The sequence below is a fragment of the Cervus elaphus genome, chromosome 8 (genome assembly GCF_910594005.1).
Source record: "Cervus elaphus chromosome 8, mCerEla1.1, whole genome shotgun sequence".
Lineage (NCBI taxonomy): Eukaryota > Metazoa > Chordata > Mammalia > Artiodactyla > Cervidae > Cervus > Cervus elaphus.
Window position 1 is genome coordinate 28,086,412 of NC_057822.1, and position 15,959 is coordinate 28,102,370.

A 15,959-nucleotide genomic window follows, 5' to 3' on the forward strand; every position below is an offset into this window, starting at 1 on the left:
AGTAGGATAATTATCATGCTTAGATTTGTGCCTGGCAAATGGGTGAATACTTAATGAATGTTGACTGTGATTATCTTAGTATGACACAACTCTATAATCTTCTGTATGTGAAATGAGCTATGAAGCTACAGTGGCTCTGGTCCCTCTGTGTCGAGGATGAGGGATAAAAGAAGAGCAACTGAGGGTTCTTGAGGTGCTCAGAGGACCTTTGTGCTCTGTTAGGCTCAAGGCGCCAAGGAGATGGAGAGAGCTATCTGTCTGATGCTCCAGGTCCTCTTGCCACAGCCATGCAGTAGGCAGTTGGGTCCTCACCCTGGTTAGACAGGGATGCTCATGTGGATGGACACACACTTCCCATTCAAGGGGCTTAATGTTCAGGGGCTACTCCCATCTTCAGCGGTCCCCCCAACCTGTTACCTTTCCTAAGCAAGCTGGGTACAGGTCAATTTTTAAAAAGCTAGATGTAGGGTAATAAGTACAATATGGCACAATTTTAAGAGGAAGAGAGGAAACCCTATATAACTACATGCATGTCTGTATGTTCACAGAGAAGACTATAGGGCTTCCCAGGTGGCGGTAGTGGGAAAGAACCCACCTGCCAATGCTGGTAGATGTAAGAGATGCACGTTTGGTCCCTGGGTTGGGAAGATCCCCTGGAGCAGGGCATAGCAACCCACTCCAGTATTCTTGCCTGGAAAATTCCATGGATGGAGGAACCTGGAGGGCTACAGTCCAGGGATTACAAAGAGTTGGGCACAACTTAGTGACTAAACAACAACAACAAGATAAGAATATACACCAAATTGTCAGGATTACTTAGGAGGATGAGACGGGACCAAGGGGTAGGGAGACAATATTTTATTACTGGAATTTTTACAATAAATATTACTTTTGAATTTTAAAAACTCATAAGGTCTTTAGAAAAGAAAAACATTTACAAGTATTAAGGCAAGAATCAGGTTTTTTATTTTGAACTGTTGGGCTTCCCTGGTGGCTCAGACAGTAAAGAATCTGCCTGCAATGTGGGAGACCTGGGTCTGATCCCTGGTTTGGAAGATCCCCTGGAGAAGGGCATGCTCCAGTGTTCTTGCTTGGAGAATCCCCATGGACAGAAGTGCCTGGCGGGCTACCACCCATGGGGTTGCAAAAAGTTGGACATGACTGTGTGACTAAGCACTACACAGCATTGTAAGCCAACTATACTTCAATAAATTTGAAAAATATATTTTTACTTAAATGAACCTTAAAAAACAAACTAAACAAATAAATAAATGAACTTCAAACCCTAGGAGTTTTCTTTCTTATATTGGTGTGTGTGCTAAGTCACTTCAGTCATGTCCAACTCTTTACGGCCCCATGGACTGAGCCCACGAGGCTCCTCTGTCCATGGGATTCTCCAGGCAAGAATACTAGAGTGGGTTGCCATGCCCTCCTCCAGGAATCATCCCGACCCAGGGATTGAACACGCATCTCTTAGGTCTCCTACATTGGAAGGTAGGTTCTTTACACTAGCAATATCTTATGTTGGGGAAAACTGCAAAAACGTAAACTAAAAGTGTTGCTAGAAAAGAAAACCAGAACAGACCTACTTATTGGAACTTCAGGTTTTGGGTGCTTCTCCAAGAGTAAAACTCTCCCAACAATAGGAATAGATTTGCAGAACTTAAATGAGAACCTTTCTGTGGTTGTTAAAATATTTCTTGGGGAAAAGATGCTTCAGAAAATGAGGTTTTAAATATATATATATATGTTAAAACAAAAAAGTCTCATAGGTTAGCAAAATAGCCTTTAAATACATATATTGTATAACATATTTAGGAAACTGGCTTTAGAGGAAATGGGTATAATAGATCACAAAGGGGTATATATATATACATGTTTAGCTCCAGTTCTAAATCTGAACCATCAAGTCCAGTGATGGCCTGACCTGGTGAAAAACTGAGACCCAAATCTTTTATTATTATTATTATTGATTTATAATTGACATATAACATTATATTGGTTTCAATATAATGATTTTACATCTGAATACATTGCAAAATGATCACCATAATAAGACAAGAATGTGGGAGAAGAAGTAGACGACAGAGAATGAGATGGTTGGACGGGATCACCAACTGATGGACATGAGTTTGAGTAAGCTCCGGGAGTTGGTGATGGACAGGGGAGCCGGGCGTGCTGCAGTCCATGGGGTCACAGAGTCTGACACGACTGAGCGACTGAACTGAACTGATCATCTGTCACCATAAAAAATAAACTTCAAAGATTTACTCTCTTGGCAAGATTTGGGTCCCAAATATTGTACAGCATCCTTGAGACCCAAATCTTGCCCTCAAGGTCAGATATCAGGCTAAACAGCTCTTAAAGAACATTCTCTATTCTCTTCTCAGAACTTAGAAAAAAGGACCCAGGAATTAAGTTCTGAAGCCACCCACCTATGAAGGAACCAGGAAAAGAGAAAGTTAAGAAATGACGGAATAAATATACAGGCATCAAAGGCATAGAAAATGAACCTTCCAACCAGCCTGTTCCTTTCCAAACATGTCAAGGCAGTAAGTCCTTGCATTCCAGAATCAGAGATATCTATGTCACCACTCACTGTGTCACTTCTGGCAAGTAGTGCAAAAACCAAACCCTTCTAGGCCTGTTTATTTGTAAAATGGGGATTAATAATACTATCTACTTCATGGCCTTGTTGTGAGGTTAGAATGAAATAATAAATGTAAAGAGACTCGCCTGATGCCTGGCATGTCACAAACACTTAGTTATTATCAGTGTTGTTGCTATTACTTCAACCACCTGGATCAACTTTAATAAAAAAATGACTTTAAAAATGTGGATGTCAGACAGCTAGGGAAAATAAAAAGCCATTCATTGTTTTGGAAGCTCTTTTAACACACTATAGCAAAAAGAAGCGTGTAATATATCCAATTACAAGTTGTGGCACTGGGAATGGTTTATCACCAATGATTCTCAGTTATTTACCTTAATTGGTATTTGAATATATAATACACTCAGCTCATCTTTCAATGTGTCACTGCCAAAATAATCTTAACTTTTTTAGGTATGACTTTGAGGCTAAAACCTACACGTATCTCTGTGCTGAGAGCATCCATGAAAGTTATAACCAACAACAAGCATATAATACATAACTTTGAAAATATTCTTAAAATTAAACTGAGCCCTCCCAACTAATATGGTGCTGCTGTTATTTTTTTTCAACTATAAGTAAATATGTCCCAGTACGATTTGAGTTAGTATATTTTCAACCATAATACAGAATCATGGAGCTTGAAAGGTCTGAAAGATACCTTGGAGATACTGTAATTCAAGCTTCCCATTTTATACATAAGAAACATAAGCCCAAGGAGGGTATATTATTCATTTGTTCATAGTTATAGGATACATTAGTGGAAAAGCCAATGAATGGTACACGGGCTTCAGTCCAGCCCAACCACCGCTTTCTAGACACACAGGCTTTTTTCTAGACTCAGGCTCAGAGGACACAGGGAGATCCTACTCTGCCCATTATCCTCTGGCTGCCAAGTGTCACTGTTCCTGGGCCTGGCCCTCTGGGGCCCTCTTCCAGTCCCTCTGGCCCCAGCTCACGTGGTGAAGGGCCCATAGGACAGGCCTTGCTGGTCCCGGTGCTCCTTCCACAGTTTCATGTCGTCCCGTACTGGGTACTTGCCCTCTTGGCGCATCACTTGCTCCAGGAGTGGGGCACTGGCCAGGTTCACGTGCATCTGCGGCCCTACTCGGTTTATCCATATTGGGCCGTACTTGGCCTTGTTCAGCACCTGTGGGGTTCAACCAAAGCTGAGTCATCATGGCCGAGGCAAGCAGGCACTTCCTGGGGAGGAGAAACAGGACAGAGGAAATGTCCGATGGCCACACCAGAGCAGGTGGGCTGGGCAAAACTCACTGTGTGGGAGGCAGTGCGGGGATGGACCAGTGGTCTTGAAGGGAGAACACTGGGAAAAACGGTTACACAGGAGTTACAAAGTATTGAGAGCAATGAGTAGCTGGCAGAACTGGGGGAACTGAGATCTTAGAAGAAAGGAATTTTGGAAAAATGAGATACCTGGTAAACTAGAGTATGCTGAGGTATGGATATTGGGGGTCCAGGGTTTTAGGGAAACTGAGCCCTTAGTGACGTGTAGTAGAATGTCTATGGCCCCTTCATATGTGTGTGCTCAGCTGCTCAGTCACGTCTGACTCTTTGCAGCCCCATGGACTGTAGCCTGCCAGGCTTCTCTGTCCAGGGGGTTTCCCAGGCAAGAATAGTGGAGCAGGTTGCCATTTCCCACTCCAGGGGATCTCCCCAACCCAGGGATCCAACCTGAATTTCTTGTACCTCCTGTCATACAAGGCATTTAAATTTCCTGCAGTTTGCTTCCAATGAGCAGATAAGCATCTCGTGTAACCAGTAAGAAAAAAGAAACACAAGTAGAAATGCCAGGAAAAATAAGAAGCTGAATGAGAAAATCAAGTTGTAAGTATGAAGTAAACTATGTGGTATGAATTTTTTTAATAAAAAATTTTATTAGCTGTGTTAAGGAAAGTAATTCTCTATTTTATTTTAGAATTTCTAAAGCATTTGAGAGTTGAGACACATAACATCTATGAAATTGACATAGCAATGAATGATGTTTTTATAGTTGTTGAAAATAAGGGAGAAAATAATATGTTTTGGCAGGGGGAGGTAAAACTTAAAAAAAATCCAGAAATACTAAGATTAAATTTATTAGCTAAATTACACCTATAAACTGAAATAAAATGAAACATAGTGGTTTCCCAAGTACACTTCTTTCATAATCTGTTACTGAATATGTTTTAAGAGGATCAGATGTGTTCCAATATCAAAATTAGTCCAAAGGGTTTCTATAAAAGAAACATTATAATTATGGAGACAAGGGTCTTCCCTGGTGGTCCAGTGGTTAGGAATCTGCCTTTCAATGAAGAGGACGCGGGTTTGATCTCTGGTTGGCAACTAAGATCCCACATTCCACAGGGCAATTGAGCCCACTTGCCGCCACTACCAAGCTATGTGCCACAGCTAGAGAGAAGCCAGCCCACCGTACTGAAAGATACCATAGAGAACCTTCATGCCACAGCTGGGACCTGACAGAGCCAAAAATAAAATAAATAGACATTTTTTTTAATTATAGAGAAGAGATCTATTATGCAAATTATAGAACTCATAGTCCCTAGAATCATCAATTTTACTGGGTCTTACTGTTGACATTAAATACTAGGTTCTTATCTGAAGTTTGATTTCTTTTCCTTCTGTTAAGTTCAAGTAAAACGACATGTAGTGTTTTTATATAATGATGCAAACAATGCTTATTTCTGAGTCATGGTTTATAGATATACTTTCTTCTTTATACTGTGATTTGTTTTTCAAGGATTATACCTTCATCTTGGAATCAGAAAAAAATCATATTTTAAAGGACTAGATCAATAAGCTTGGGCACCACTTCTTGCCTGGAATCCAAAGCTCCTGGCACCACTTCCTGGCTATTGGTTTGGAATTTTCTGGGACATTTTCCCCCATGCCTAGGCATCGCTTTCTTCCCTCTTCCTTCATACTCCTCTTCTCAGTTAGTTTACTCGGTGGAACTTAACAAGGATCTATTTTAGTAAGAACTTATTTTAGAAAGACACCAGAATACTTGCTGAGAGATGTGTGCTATGTCTGTGAGCCTACCATTAAGCCGTAACCTGAACCAGTTAGAGAGCCCCAGCGTTCTCAGATAGGTCCTATCTAAATGCCCCTTTGCAGACCAGAGTCCCCTGGGGATCATCTTCCAGGATGAATGGGAGGGCTAGCCTCTGCCAGGTGAAATTCCAAAGATGGACAGTATTAAATTTATCTAATACTCATTTATTGAGCTCATATCCTGTTCCTCCTATACTGATCTAGGGGCTGGGGATACTGCTGTGACCTACTCTTTTACAGTTTATTTACATTCTAAGGCATAAGTCACATAGTTAAGGATTGGATTACTTATAAATGGTTCCTTAATATTTTTTAAAGATTTTTTTTATGTGAACTATTTAAAAAGTCTTTATTGAATTTGTTACAATACCGCTTGTATTTTATGTATTGATTTTTTGCCCGAGGTGCTTGCAGGATCTTGGTTCCCAGAACAGGGACCAAACTCAAATCCTCTGCATTGGAACGTGAAGTCTTAATCACTGGACCACCAAGGAAGTTCATTTCCCAAATTATTTTGTAGATGTGTGTTTCTTTAACTAAATTGAAAGTTTTCAAGGGCAGGACCATGTTGTACTTCCTTATACCTCCCCTACTGCTAAACACACTGATAAACACATTACAGGCACTCAGTAAATATTTAGCAGTTGCCAATGAATCAAGTGGAAGAATAAAAAGCTGCAGATAAAACAGAGTTTATGAGACAGAGTCAGAAAGGAAGCAGGGGAGAGGATACATAGGACACTGGTAACAAGGGCTCCACTGGGGCAGGCATTAATTTTAAAAAGCCTAGAAGGATAATCAGAAAAGGAAATTAAGAGAATAATTCTAATAGCTAATTACAATAGCATCTTTTATGGACTGAATGTTTGCATTTCTCCAAAACTCATGGGTTGAAGCCCCAACCCTCAGTGTGTATTTAGAGAAGAGACATCTAAGAAAGTAAGATTAAATAAGACTGGGGCCCTGATGCAGTAGGATGAGTAAGTATCCTCCTAAGAAGAGACATCAGAGAGTTCTCTGTGTGTGTGAACATACACATACACACACCAAGCAAAGACCATTTAAGTACACAGGGAGAAGGTAGCTGTCTGCAAACCAGAAAAACTGTTACCAAACGCAAGTCTGTGTGCCCAATGCACAAAGAGGCCAAAAAATACCAAAACATCAGAATTTGGAGCAGAGAAATCCTTACTGCAGGGCCATGCAAGGAGATAAGTGAGTGGCTCAGGCCTTAAAAACCCTGAATTTCCTGAAAGCTTTCAGCAAAGCCCTTTTATAAGAAAGATGAAGGAGAAGGAGGGGCATGGTTGTGCACGTATGCTTAGTTGCTCAGTCGTGTCCAACTCTTTGCAACCCTATGGACCATAGCCTGCCAGGCTCCTGTGTCCATGGAATTCTCCAGGCAAGAATACTGGAGTAGCTTGCCACGTCCTCCTCCAGGGGGTCTCCCCGACCCAGGAATTGAACTACACATCTCTTATATCTCCGGCATTGGTAGGCTGGTTCTTTACCATTAGCGCCACCTGGGAAGCCCAGGGCATGGTTTAGTTGTTGCAAATTTCTTGATGTCCAAAAAAAAAAAATTTCTTGGTGTCAGATCCTTTGTTCTTGAGGTCAGATCACAGTCAGGTCACCATGTACCTATAAACCTCCACCAAAACAAATATTATTCTCTATTCTGAGGAAAAACAGGCAAGGTCCCATGGCTCAACTTTCACCCTCTCAGATCCAGGCCCTGGCTAACAGGAGGGGGTCCCTGTGTGGGCTCATTACCCTGTTCAGCAGCATTCATCTAGTACCCAGTCTGGGTCCTCCCGCCAGTGCCCACCCCTGGCCGAAGAGGCGGTTCTCAGCTGATGGTGCCTTCAGGGCCAGGTTCCCAGGCTCAGCCCAGCTGTCATCACTGAGGGAGCCAGGCGCCCAGGACCGAGCTGGCCCTCAGGCTTTTCACATAACTGGAGACAATCATTTATATAGAATCAATAGGAATACATGTTGTAGCAAATACCAACCAGCTCACAAGAATCGCCCTTCTTTGAAAATAGCCCCAACCACAAAGACGGACCTGAAGTAGTGACGTGAAATGTCCTTTTAACTTAACCCTGACCTCTGGTCACCTCCTAGGAGTAGATAACCAATCTAAGCTGTACCTATTTTTGAAACTTGAAAGGAGAGCCTGAAGTTGGATGAAGGTGACTTTAATGGCAGTGTCCATATATTCCAGTTGCTGAGGCCTCCATGGACTGTGACCCATGAATACTGCCACTGCCATTAGGTTGCAGAGGTGGGGATGGGGGAGAGGTTCACTGCTGCCTTGAAGCCTGGGCCCAGCCAGAGGGCGGCCCTTGCAAAGACTCAAGAGCTCTTCAGGACATAGCCCCAGCCTTCAGCCTGTCCCTGGGCCTCTCTAGATCACCCCACCAGCCCCAAGGCCTGAGGGCCTGGAGTGCCCCAGGAAGAAGGCCACGATCCACCTCTTACTGTACCCTTTACTACAAGGACCACAGTGAGGTCCACTGTTGGTAGAGAGGGACCTCAAACCACTGTGCTAAGGGTGTCACACTAACAGTCTCCAGCTAATGGGCATGTGCCCACTCTACCCCTGTTAGAAAAAGACTCTCACCAGAAATCAACTCTGCTGGCACCTTATCTTGTACTTTCAGCCTTCAGAACTGTGAAAAAATTAATTTTTGTTGTTTAAGACACCCAGGTTGTGGTATTTTGTTACAGCAGCCAGATTAAACTAATATATAACATCCAAAAGAATAAAATTACTAATAATAAATTTAACCAAGGAGGTAAAACACTTGTACACTGAAGACTACAAAACACTGCTGAAAGAAATTAAAGGCCTAAATAAATGGAAAGATATCCTGTGTTCACAGATTGGGAAACTTAATACTGTTAAAATGGCACTGCTCCCCAAAGTGACCTACAGATTCAATGCAATCTCCATTAAAATTTTCATGGGCTTTTCTCAGAAACCAATCCTCAAATTCATATGAAATTGCAAGAGCCCTAAATACCTGAAACAACATTTAAAAAGAAAAGATGGAAGACTCATACTTTCTGATTTTAAAACTTACTACAAAGCTACAGTAATCAAAACAGTTTGGTAATAGCATAATGATACACATATAGACCCATGGACTAGAATCAAGAGTATCCAGAAAAAACCTAAATATCTATGGTCAGTTCATTTTTGACAAGCGTGCCCAGATCATTCAGGGGGAAAAGAACAATCTCATCAATAAATGGTGTTAGGACAAATGGATAACCAAGTGCAAAAGAGTGAAGTTGGACTCCCACCTTACTTCATATACAAAAATTAACTCAAAATGGATCAAAACTCTAAATAAAAGAGCTAAAACTATAAAACTCTCAGAATAAAACACAGTGGTAAATCATCATTATCTTGGATTTAGCAATGGATTCTTAGATTTGAACAGTAACGTATGAGCAATAAAAGGAAAAAAATAGAAAAGTTGGACTTCATAAAAATTAAAAACTTTTGCACATCAAAGGACATTATCAAGAATGTGAATAAACAATTTACAGAATGAGAGAAAATATTGGCAAGTCATATATCTGATAAGGGTTTAATACCCAGAATATACAAACAACTCTTTAAAACTCAACAAGAAGACAATCCAATTTTCAAAGGATGAATGCACTTGACATTTCTCCAAAGAAGATACACAAATAACCAATAAACACACAAAGAGATGTTCAACATCACTGATCATTAAGGAATGAAAATCAAAACCATAAAAAGGAAGCATTTTATATCCACTTGTTGTTTATTCACTAAGTTGTATGTGACTCTTTTATGACCCCATGAACTGTAGCCCACCAGGTTCTTCTGTCCAAGGGATTTACCAGGCAAGAATACCAGAGTGGGTTGCCATTTCTTTCTCCAGGGGTTATATCCCCTAGAATGACTTAAATCCAAAAAACTGAATATAACAAGTTGTTGGCAGGCAGGTGGAGAAATTGAAGCCCTTGTACATTGCTGATGGTAAAATAGAAATAGTGCAGCTGCTGTAGAAAACCATTTGGCAAGTTCCCAAAAAATCAAACATCAAGTATTACCATATGATCCAGCAATTCCATTTCTAGGTATATACTCCAGAGAAATGAAAATATATACCACACAGAGACTTGTACAGGAATGTTTATAGCAGGATTACTTATAGTCATCAAAAGGTGGAAACAATCTAAAAGTCATCAGCTGATGAATGGATAAGCAAATTGTGGGATATACATACAATGGAATAGTATTCAGCCATAAAAAGAAGCAAAGTACGGAAGTACAATACAAGCTAAAACTTGGATGAAATTTGAAAACATATGCTAACTGAAAGAAGCTGAGACAAAAGGTATCATATTGTATGATTCCATTTATATATGTGAAAAGGCAAATCCATAAAGATGGAAAGCAGATTAATGTTTACTAAAGGGTGGCATGAAGGGGAATGGGGAGTGACTAATGACAGAGTCTCTTTCTAGGCTATCAAAACTTGAAAAAGTTATGAAACTAGAGAGAGGCAGTAGTTTTATAACATTAAGAATACACTAAATGCTGCTGAATTGTGCACTTTAAAATGGTTTGTTGTTTTATACTTTGTGAATTTCCCCTAAGAAAAAGCCTAGAAGTTTGTGATACTTAAAACCTCCAGAGGCTCAGAAAGGGCCCTGCTGAGATTTCCCCTCAGCAAAGAGAGAACTGAAAGCGAGTGAGGGGTGTTCCCCTGAGTTGGCTCTTCTGTGGTTCCAAGACTTCCTCTCTTGTGAATCAAGAAGAAGAAAGGACCAGACCAACCTTTCCTTTGCCTTGCCAGCTACTTATATAGGATTAAAGATTAGGTTTTAAGGGGTGTTTGCTCATCTGTTTATTTGCTCTGGGAAGAAGACACTGGCAGAGTCTTTCTTTTAGAAATGGGAATGCCCCCTATTGCACAAAACTGTTGCCCTTATAACTTTTCTGGAGGATGATTTGGCAGCTAATACATATCAGAGGCCTGGATGAAATCTTTTACTGCACCAATTCCATTTTAGAACTTATTTTAAGGAGCTAATTCAGGATGTGCATGATATTTAGTGATAGACATATTTACCAAACCTTTATACATTTAAAAATCTAAACATATAACAGTAAGCTTCAGTATATTCTCATGTAGCCACAATGCAATACCCATTAAAAATTATTACTCAAGTGACAGTAAAAGATATTCATATTTCAGTAAAGGGCAGGTTATAAAAGTGAGTATATGGTATGCTTTCATTCAAAAAGTACATACGTGGATGATGCATGGGGAAAGTGCGGAAGTCTATTCACCAAGGACAAACAAGCAGGATTAAAGCCTACTTACCTTGAAGACTATGTGTATATTTATGCATTCATTACACAAATGCTTTTTAAAAAATTCTATTTATTTATTTTTGGCTGTGCTGGGTCTTCATTGCTGTGTGGGCTTTTCTCTAGTTGCAGCAAGCAGGGGCTACTCTCTAGTTGCAGCATGCAGGCTTCTATTGTGGTGGCTTCTTTTGTTGCAATGCACAAGAAGGCTCTAGGGCACAGGCTCAATAGTTGTGGCACATGGGCTTAGTTACTCTGCAGCATGTGAGATTTTCCTGAACCAGGGACTGAATCCATGTCTCCTGCATTAACAGGTGGATTCTTTTCCACTGAGTCACCAGGGAAGCCCACAAATGCTTATTAACACCTATGTGTGCCAGACACTTAATATGTACAGGGTATTGAGATGGAAGATTTGGATTTTCTTTGTTTTGTGTCTTTATATTTTCTGATTTCTCTACAATAAATAGAGAAATTTATCAGGTATTACTTCTGCAAATTACTTCAACTAAGTCGAAATGATATTCTTTTAAATGTGTTATGTAATCACAAATAATCAGTAGGCAACTCATATTTACTTGCCTTTTTTTAGAACAAGGGTCATTTTATAGGAAAAAAATGTGCCTGTCTCATTGTCATGGGTTTTGATCTCAAGTCAGTCATCCACAGCTGCCCTGTTCATTTCAGTTGAGGGGTAAAGGATTGCCTGGAAGGAGATTTTTGTCCTAGTTTCAGTTCCAGCACAGGGGCTGTGTTACTTTGTTGGGTAATAGATTGGCGGTGACACCCTCCCAATCTTGCATGTGTCTGCAGACATAAAGGCTTGAACCCTGTGTCAACTGAGAAAAATACACAACCTAAAAGCTGAGAATTATGTTTTATTCAGTGAAATTTCTGAAGACTTAAGCCCAGAAGGCAGCCTCTCAGATAGCTCTGAGGGACTGCTCCAAACAGGTAAGTGAGGAAACAGTAAATATAACAGCTTTTGCAACAAAACCCAGGTAGTTGGGACATCAGAAGATTACTGTTACTTAAAGAAAACCTGACATCTGCAGTTAATGAACTTAGTGCTTTTCTATGTGAAACAGTTGGGTGGCATTTTAAGGGTTCTCTGAAGAGCTCCATGTGGTTCTTTATGTCTCGGTGCAGAAGGAATTCAGCAAGAAGCAAAGTGATGACGAGAAGTGATTTATTAGAATGGGATGTTTGTGAGGCTTACAAGCAGGCAGGTGAGAGGATGCTATACCCCAAGAACTTACTGGGCTACAGTTTTATAATCAAAGGAAAAGTGGGGTGGAGGAAGAAGACCTTCTTGTTTTTCTTGAATAGACGTCACGCTTCCACCATTAGTTCCTCCTCCAGGTTGAGCAAGGGAGTTTTCATGTCCTTACGTGGTCAAGCTAGGCCCACAAATTATTGCTTTTTATGTGTGCAGAGAGCATGTCCTAATTTGCTGAGCTCACTGGGCAGGCTGTGGGTCTCATGCCATCATTGTTTCATTGTCTTGGGGCATGTCTCATGTTTCTATCGCGTGGTGTTGTTGATCATTAAGCAAGCTTGCTCGGTTTTGTGGTTAAGTAAACCTGCTTTTTTAAGTAATCATTAACTTAACAGGGGTATCCCATATTTTTTCTACTTATAATCCCTGAGTAGGATTAATTATTTAATTATCTACTTTGTCCCTTTATTCGGTCCCTGTCACATATATGCAAGAGTCTGGGCTCATTGAAATCATTCCTTTGATATGCACATTAGCTACCTAGGGCCAGTATCCTGCTCTTTTCTACCCTGGCTCCCCTCTCAGCCGATTGCTGCGGGCAGCTCCAGTGGCCAATGACTTGATGACTACAGTATCCTGTGTTGACTGATATGGCAGGCAACATTTTTTGTCCACACCAGCCTTCCCTGAGGCTGAATGCCCTTTCCTCCTATAACAGAACTGGAGACCTACATGTAGCTGTCACCCAGCTATCTCCCTCCCTAAGTCCCCTATATCTCCTGACAAGCATAAGTCCCGGTATCCTGAGAGTTTCCCATCGCCTCTGAGTTCTGACCAATGTGGCTGTGCTGTTCTCCCCTCTTAGAAAAGAGCTACAGATAATAAAATCTCTTCCTGCAGTCTAGCAGGGGCTCCCCAACAACCTGGTACTCCACAACTCAGCATCGCAGTCATGTGACCCCTTTTGTTTAGGGGTGTTCTTTAGCGTGTGAGGGGAGGAGGAAAGTGGTGGTGGGTGGAGGGGGTTGGGCGGCCAGGTTAGGAGAGAGTAGACCCATCCTGCAGAGGCGCAGGGGGTCTTCTCACAGTCCTATCTATTTTGTCCATAACCGGCCACTGAAAACTGAAAGTAAGTGCAAATTTGTGCTTTCTGGTAGTGGGTGGGGTTGGCTGCCTGCCCTGGACCCCTGGGCTTCCAGCCACTGTGGAATTCCTGAGGTGCCTGTTCTACATCCCTGTGTCTGGGTTTCTGTAAAAAAAAAAAAAAAAGCAACTATAATAGTTTGGGGCAAGAACCACAGTGAAGAGAGAACAAAAGGGAAAGTGATTCTTCAAGTAAGAAGTCTGAGGCCATTCCTCCTACTACTTTGGCAAAAATGTGAAACCAGTAATACAATGTTTAATTATGTGACTTTCCAAAATGTTAGGAAACTTCCTCTCATGTCCAAAGTTTTAAATGTGTAATGTCTTTTTAAAAAATAATATTATTTATCTATTTATTTTTGGCTCTACTGGGTCTCTGTTGCTGCATGGACTTTGTCTAGTTGCGGTGAGCGGGGGGCTTCTCTCTAGTTGAGGTGGGCAGGTTTCTCACAGCAGTGGTTTCCTCTTGTGGAGCACAGGCTCAATACTTGTGGCTCGCGGGTTTAGTTGCTCCACAGCACATCGGATTTCCCTGGATCAGGGATCGAACCTAAACCCGTGTCTCCTGTGTTGGTAGGTAGGTTTTCTACCACTGAGCCACCAGGGAAGCCCCGAAAGGAAATCTTGATTAGCAAGATAAAGATCTCAGCAGGGTTGACTGCTAAGCCCCAACAAGGTTTGGAGTGAGCTTGTCAAGTGGTTTCTGGAAACAATGTTGGTGGAATACATACAGAATACAGAATCCCTCTGGCAGTCGAAGAAAAACTGCTATCTTTTACCAACTAAAAAGCAGTATATTCCTGACATAAATACTGTACTTGCAAAAGGAACCATACTCCAGGGGTGTTGCCCTACTGCTCCTGACGGACGGACTACATGGGGTTTTGAACCCTCTCCTCCCAAATATTGCTGGGAGAAATATCAACAACTTCAGATATGCAGATGATAACCACCAGCAGAAAATAAAGAGGAACTAAAGAGCCTCTTGATGAGAGTGAAAGAGGAAGTGAAAAAGCTGGTTTAAAACTCAACATTCAAAAAACTAAGATCATGCATCCGGTCCCTTCACCTCATGGCAAATAGAAGAGGAAAAGAGGAAGGAGTAACAGATTTTATTTTCTTTGGCTCCAAAATCACTGCTGATGGTGACTTCAGCCATGAAATTAAAAGACACTTGCTCTTTGGAAGGAAAGGAGGTTGCTATGGCAAACCTAGGCAAAGTATAAAAAAGCAGAGACACCACTTTGCCAACAAAGGTCCATATAGTCCAAGCTATGGTTTTTCCAGTAGTTAGGTATTAGATGTGAGAACTGGACCATAAAGAAGGCTGAACGCCAAAGAACAGATGCTTTTGAATTGTGATGCTAGAAAGACTCTTGACAGTCCTTTGGACTGCAAGGATATCAAGCCAGTCAATCTTAAAGGAAATCAACCCTGAATATTCATTGAAAGGATTGATGTTGAAGCTGAAGCTCCAATACTTTGGCCACCTGATGCAAAAAGCTGACTCGTTGGAAAAGACCCTGATGCTGGGAAATATTGAAGCCAGGAGGAGAAAGGGCAGCAGAAGATGGGACGATTAGACGGCATCACCGACTCAATGGACATGAACTTGAGCAAGCTCTGGGGGACAGCGGAGGGCACAGGAGCCCGGCAAGCTGCAGCTGATGAAGCTGTAAAGACTCAGACACAACTTAGGGACTGAACAACAACCACCTCCCCAACGCTGATAGAGTTACAACATCCTCTCAGAAAAAAGAAAGTGGGGCCCCAGCAGGCCCACTCACAAAGTATGGAATGGGATCCCAGTGGGCAGTGGCAGGACCTGATTGCTGGTGTACTTAGCAACAAGGGGACAGGAGTTCTTGATCATTGTCCTGAGAGCCTAATGAATTCTACTGGTGCTTAGAGTTAAAGAGAAAAGTGTTAGTTGCTCAGTCATGTCTGACTTTGCGATCCCATAGACTAACCTGCCAGGCTCCTCTGTCCATGGAATTCTCCAGGCAAGAATACTGGAGTGGGTAGCCATTCCCTTCTCAAGATGATCTTCTCAACCCAGGGATTAAGCCCAGGTCTCCTGCACTGCGGGCAGATTCTTTACCATCTGAGCCACCAGGGAAGTCCTTTTAAAGGGGAAAGAGCCCCATACAATTTTTTAGAAGCATTCCATGATTGTTCCTTTCCCTTCTGTATCACCAGGAAAGCAAAACTGCCTGGCTAAGACAGGAGGTTGTGACCATACATAAAATGCTCTTTATTCATCCAGGGCAGTCAGCTCCTCAGAGATAGACTGAGATCCCTTCTTACAAGGAGCAGGAAAGGAGAAACTGGAGATAGATTTGGCTAAAAGTCTAACGAGACTCTAGAAGTTTGGTTGCTCCCAGTAGCAGATGTAAAAGCCACACCAGTTCTGCTGGTTGAGATGGCATGGAAATCAAATCATCACCTAATGACTGACTTCAAGCTCCTAGAATTCCAGTTGAGCTATTTCAAATCCTAAAAGATGATGCTGTCAA

The 15,959-nt window shown here is 41.6% G+C and overlaps 1 protein-coding gene across 1 annotated transcript in view; it reads right to left on the reverse strand.

The window, feature by feature from the left end:
• LOC122698676 (sterol 26-hydroxylase, mitochondrial) overlaps nucleotides 1–15,959 on the reverse strand; it is a 39,175-nt gene that overhangs the window by 3,408 nt on the left and 19,808 nt on the right. The window contains exon 2 of the mRNA XM_043910027.1: nucleotides 3,610–3,800. Coding sequence (XP_043765962.1) covers nucleotides 3,610–3,800 — 191 coding nt within the window. The remainder of the gene's footprint in view (nucleotides 1–3,609; nucleotides 3,801–15,959) is intronic.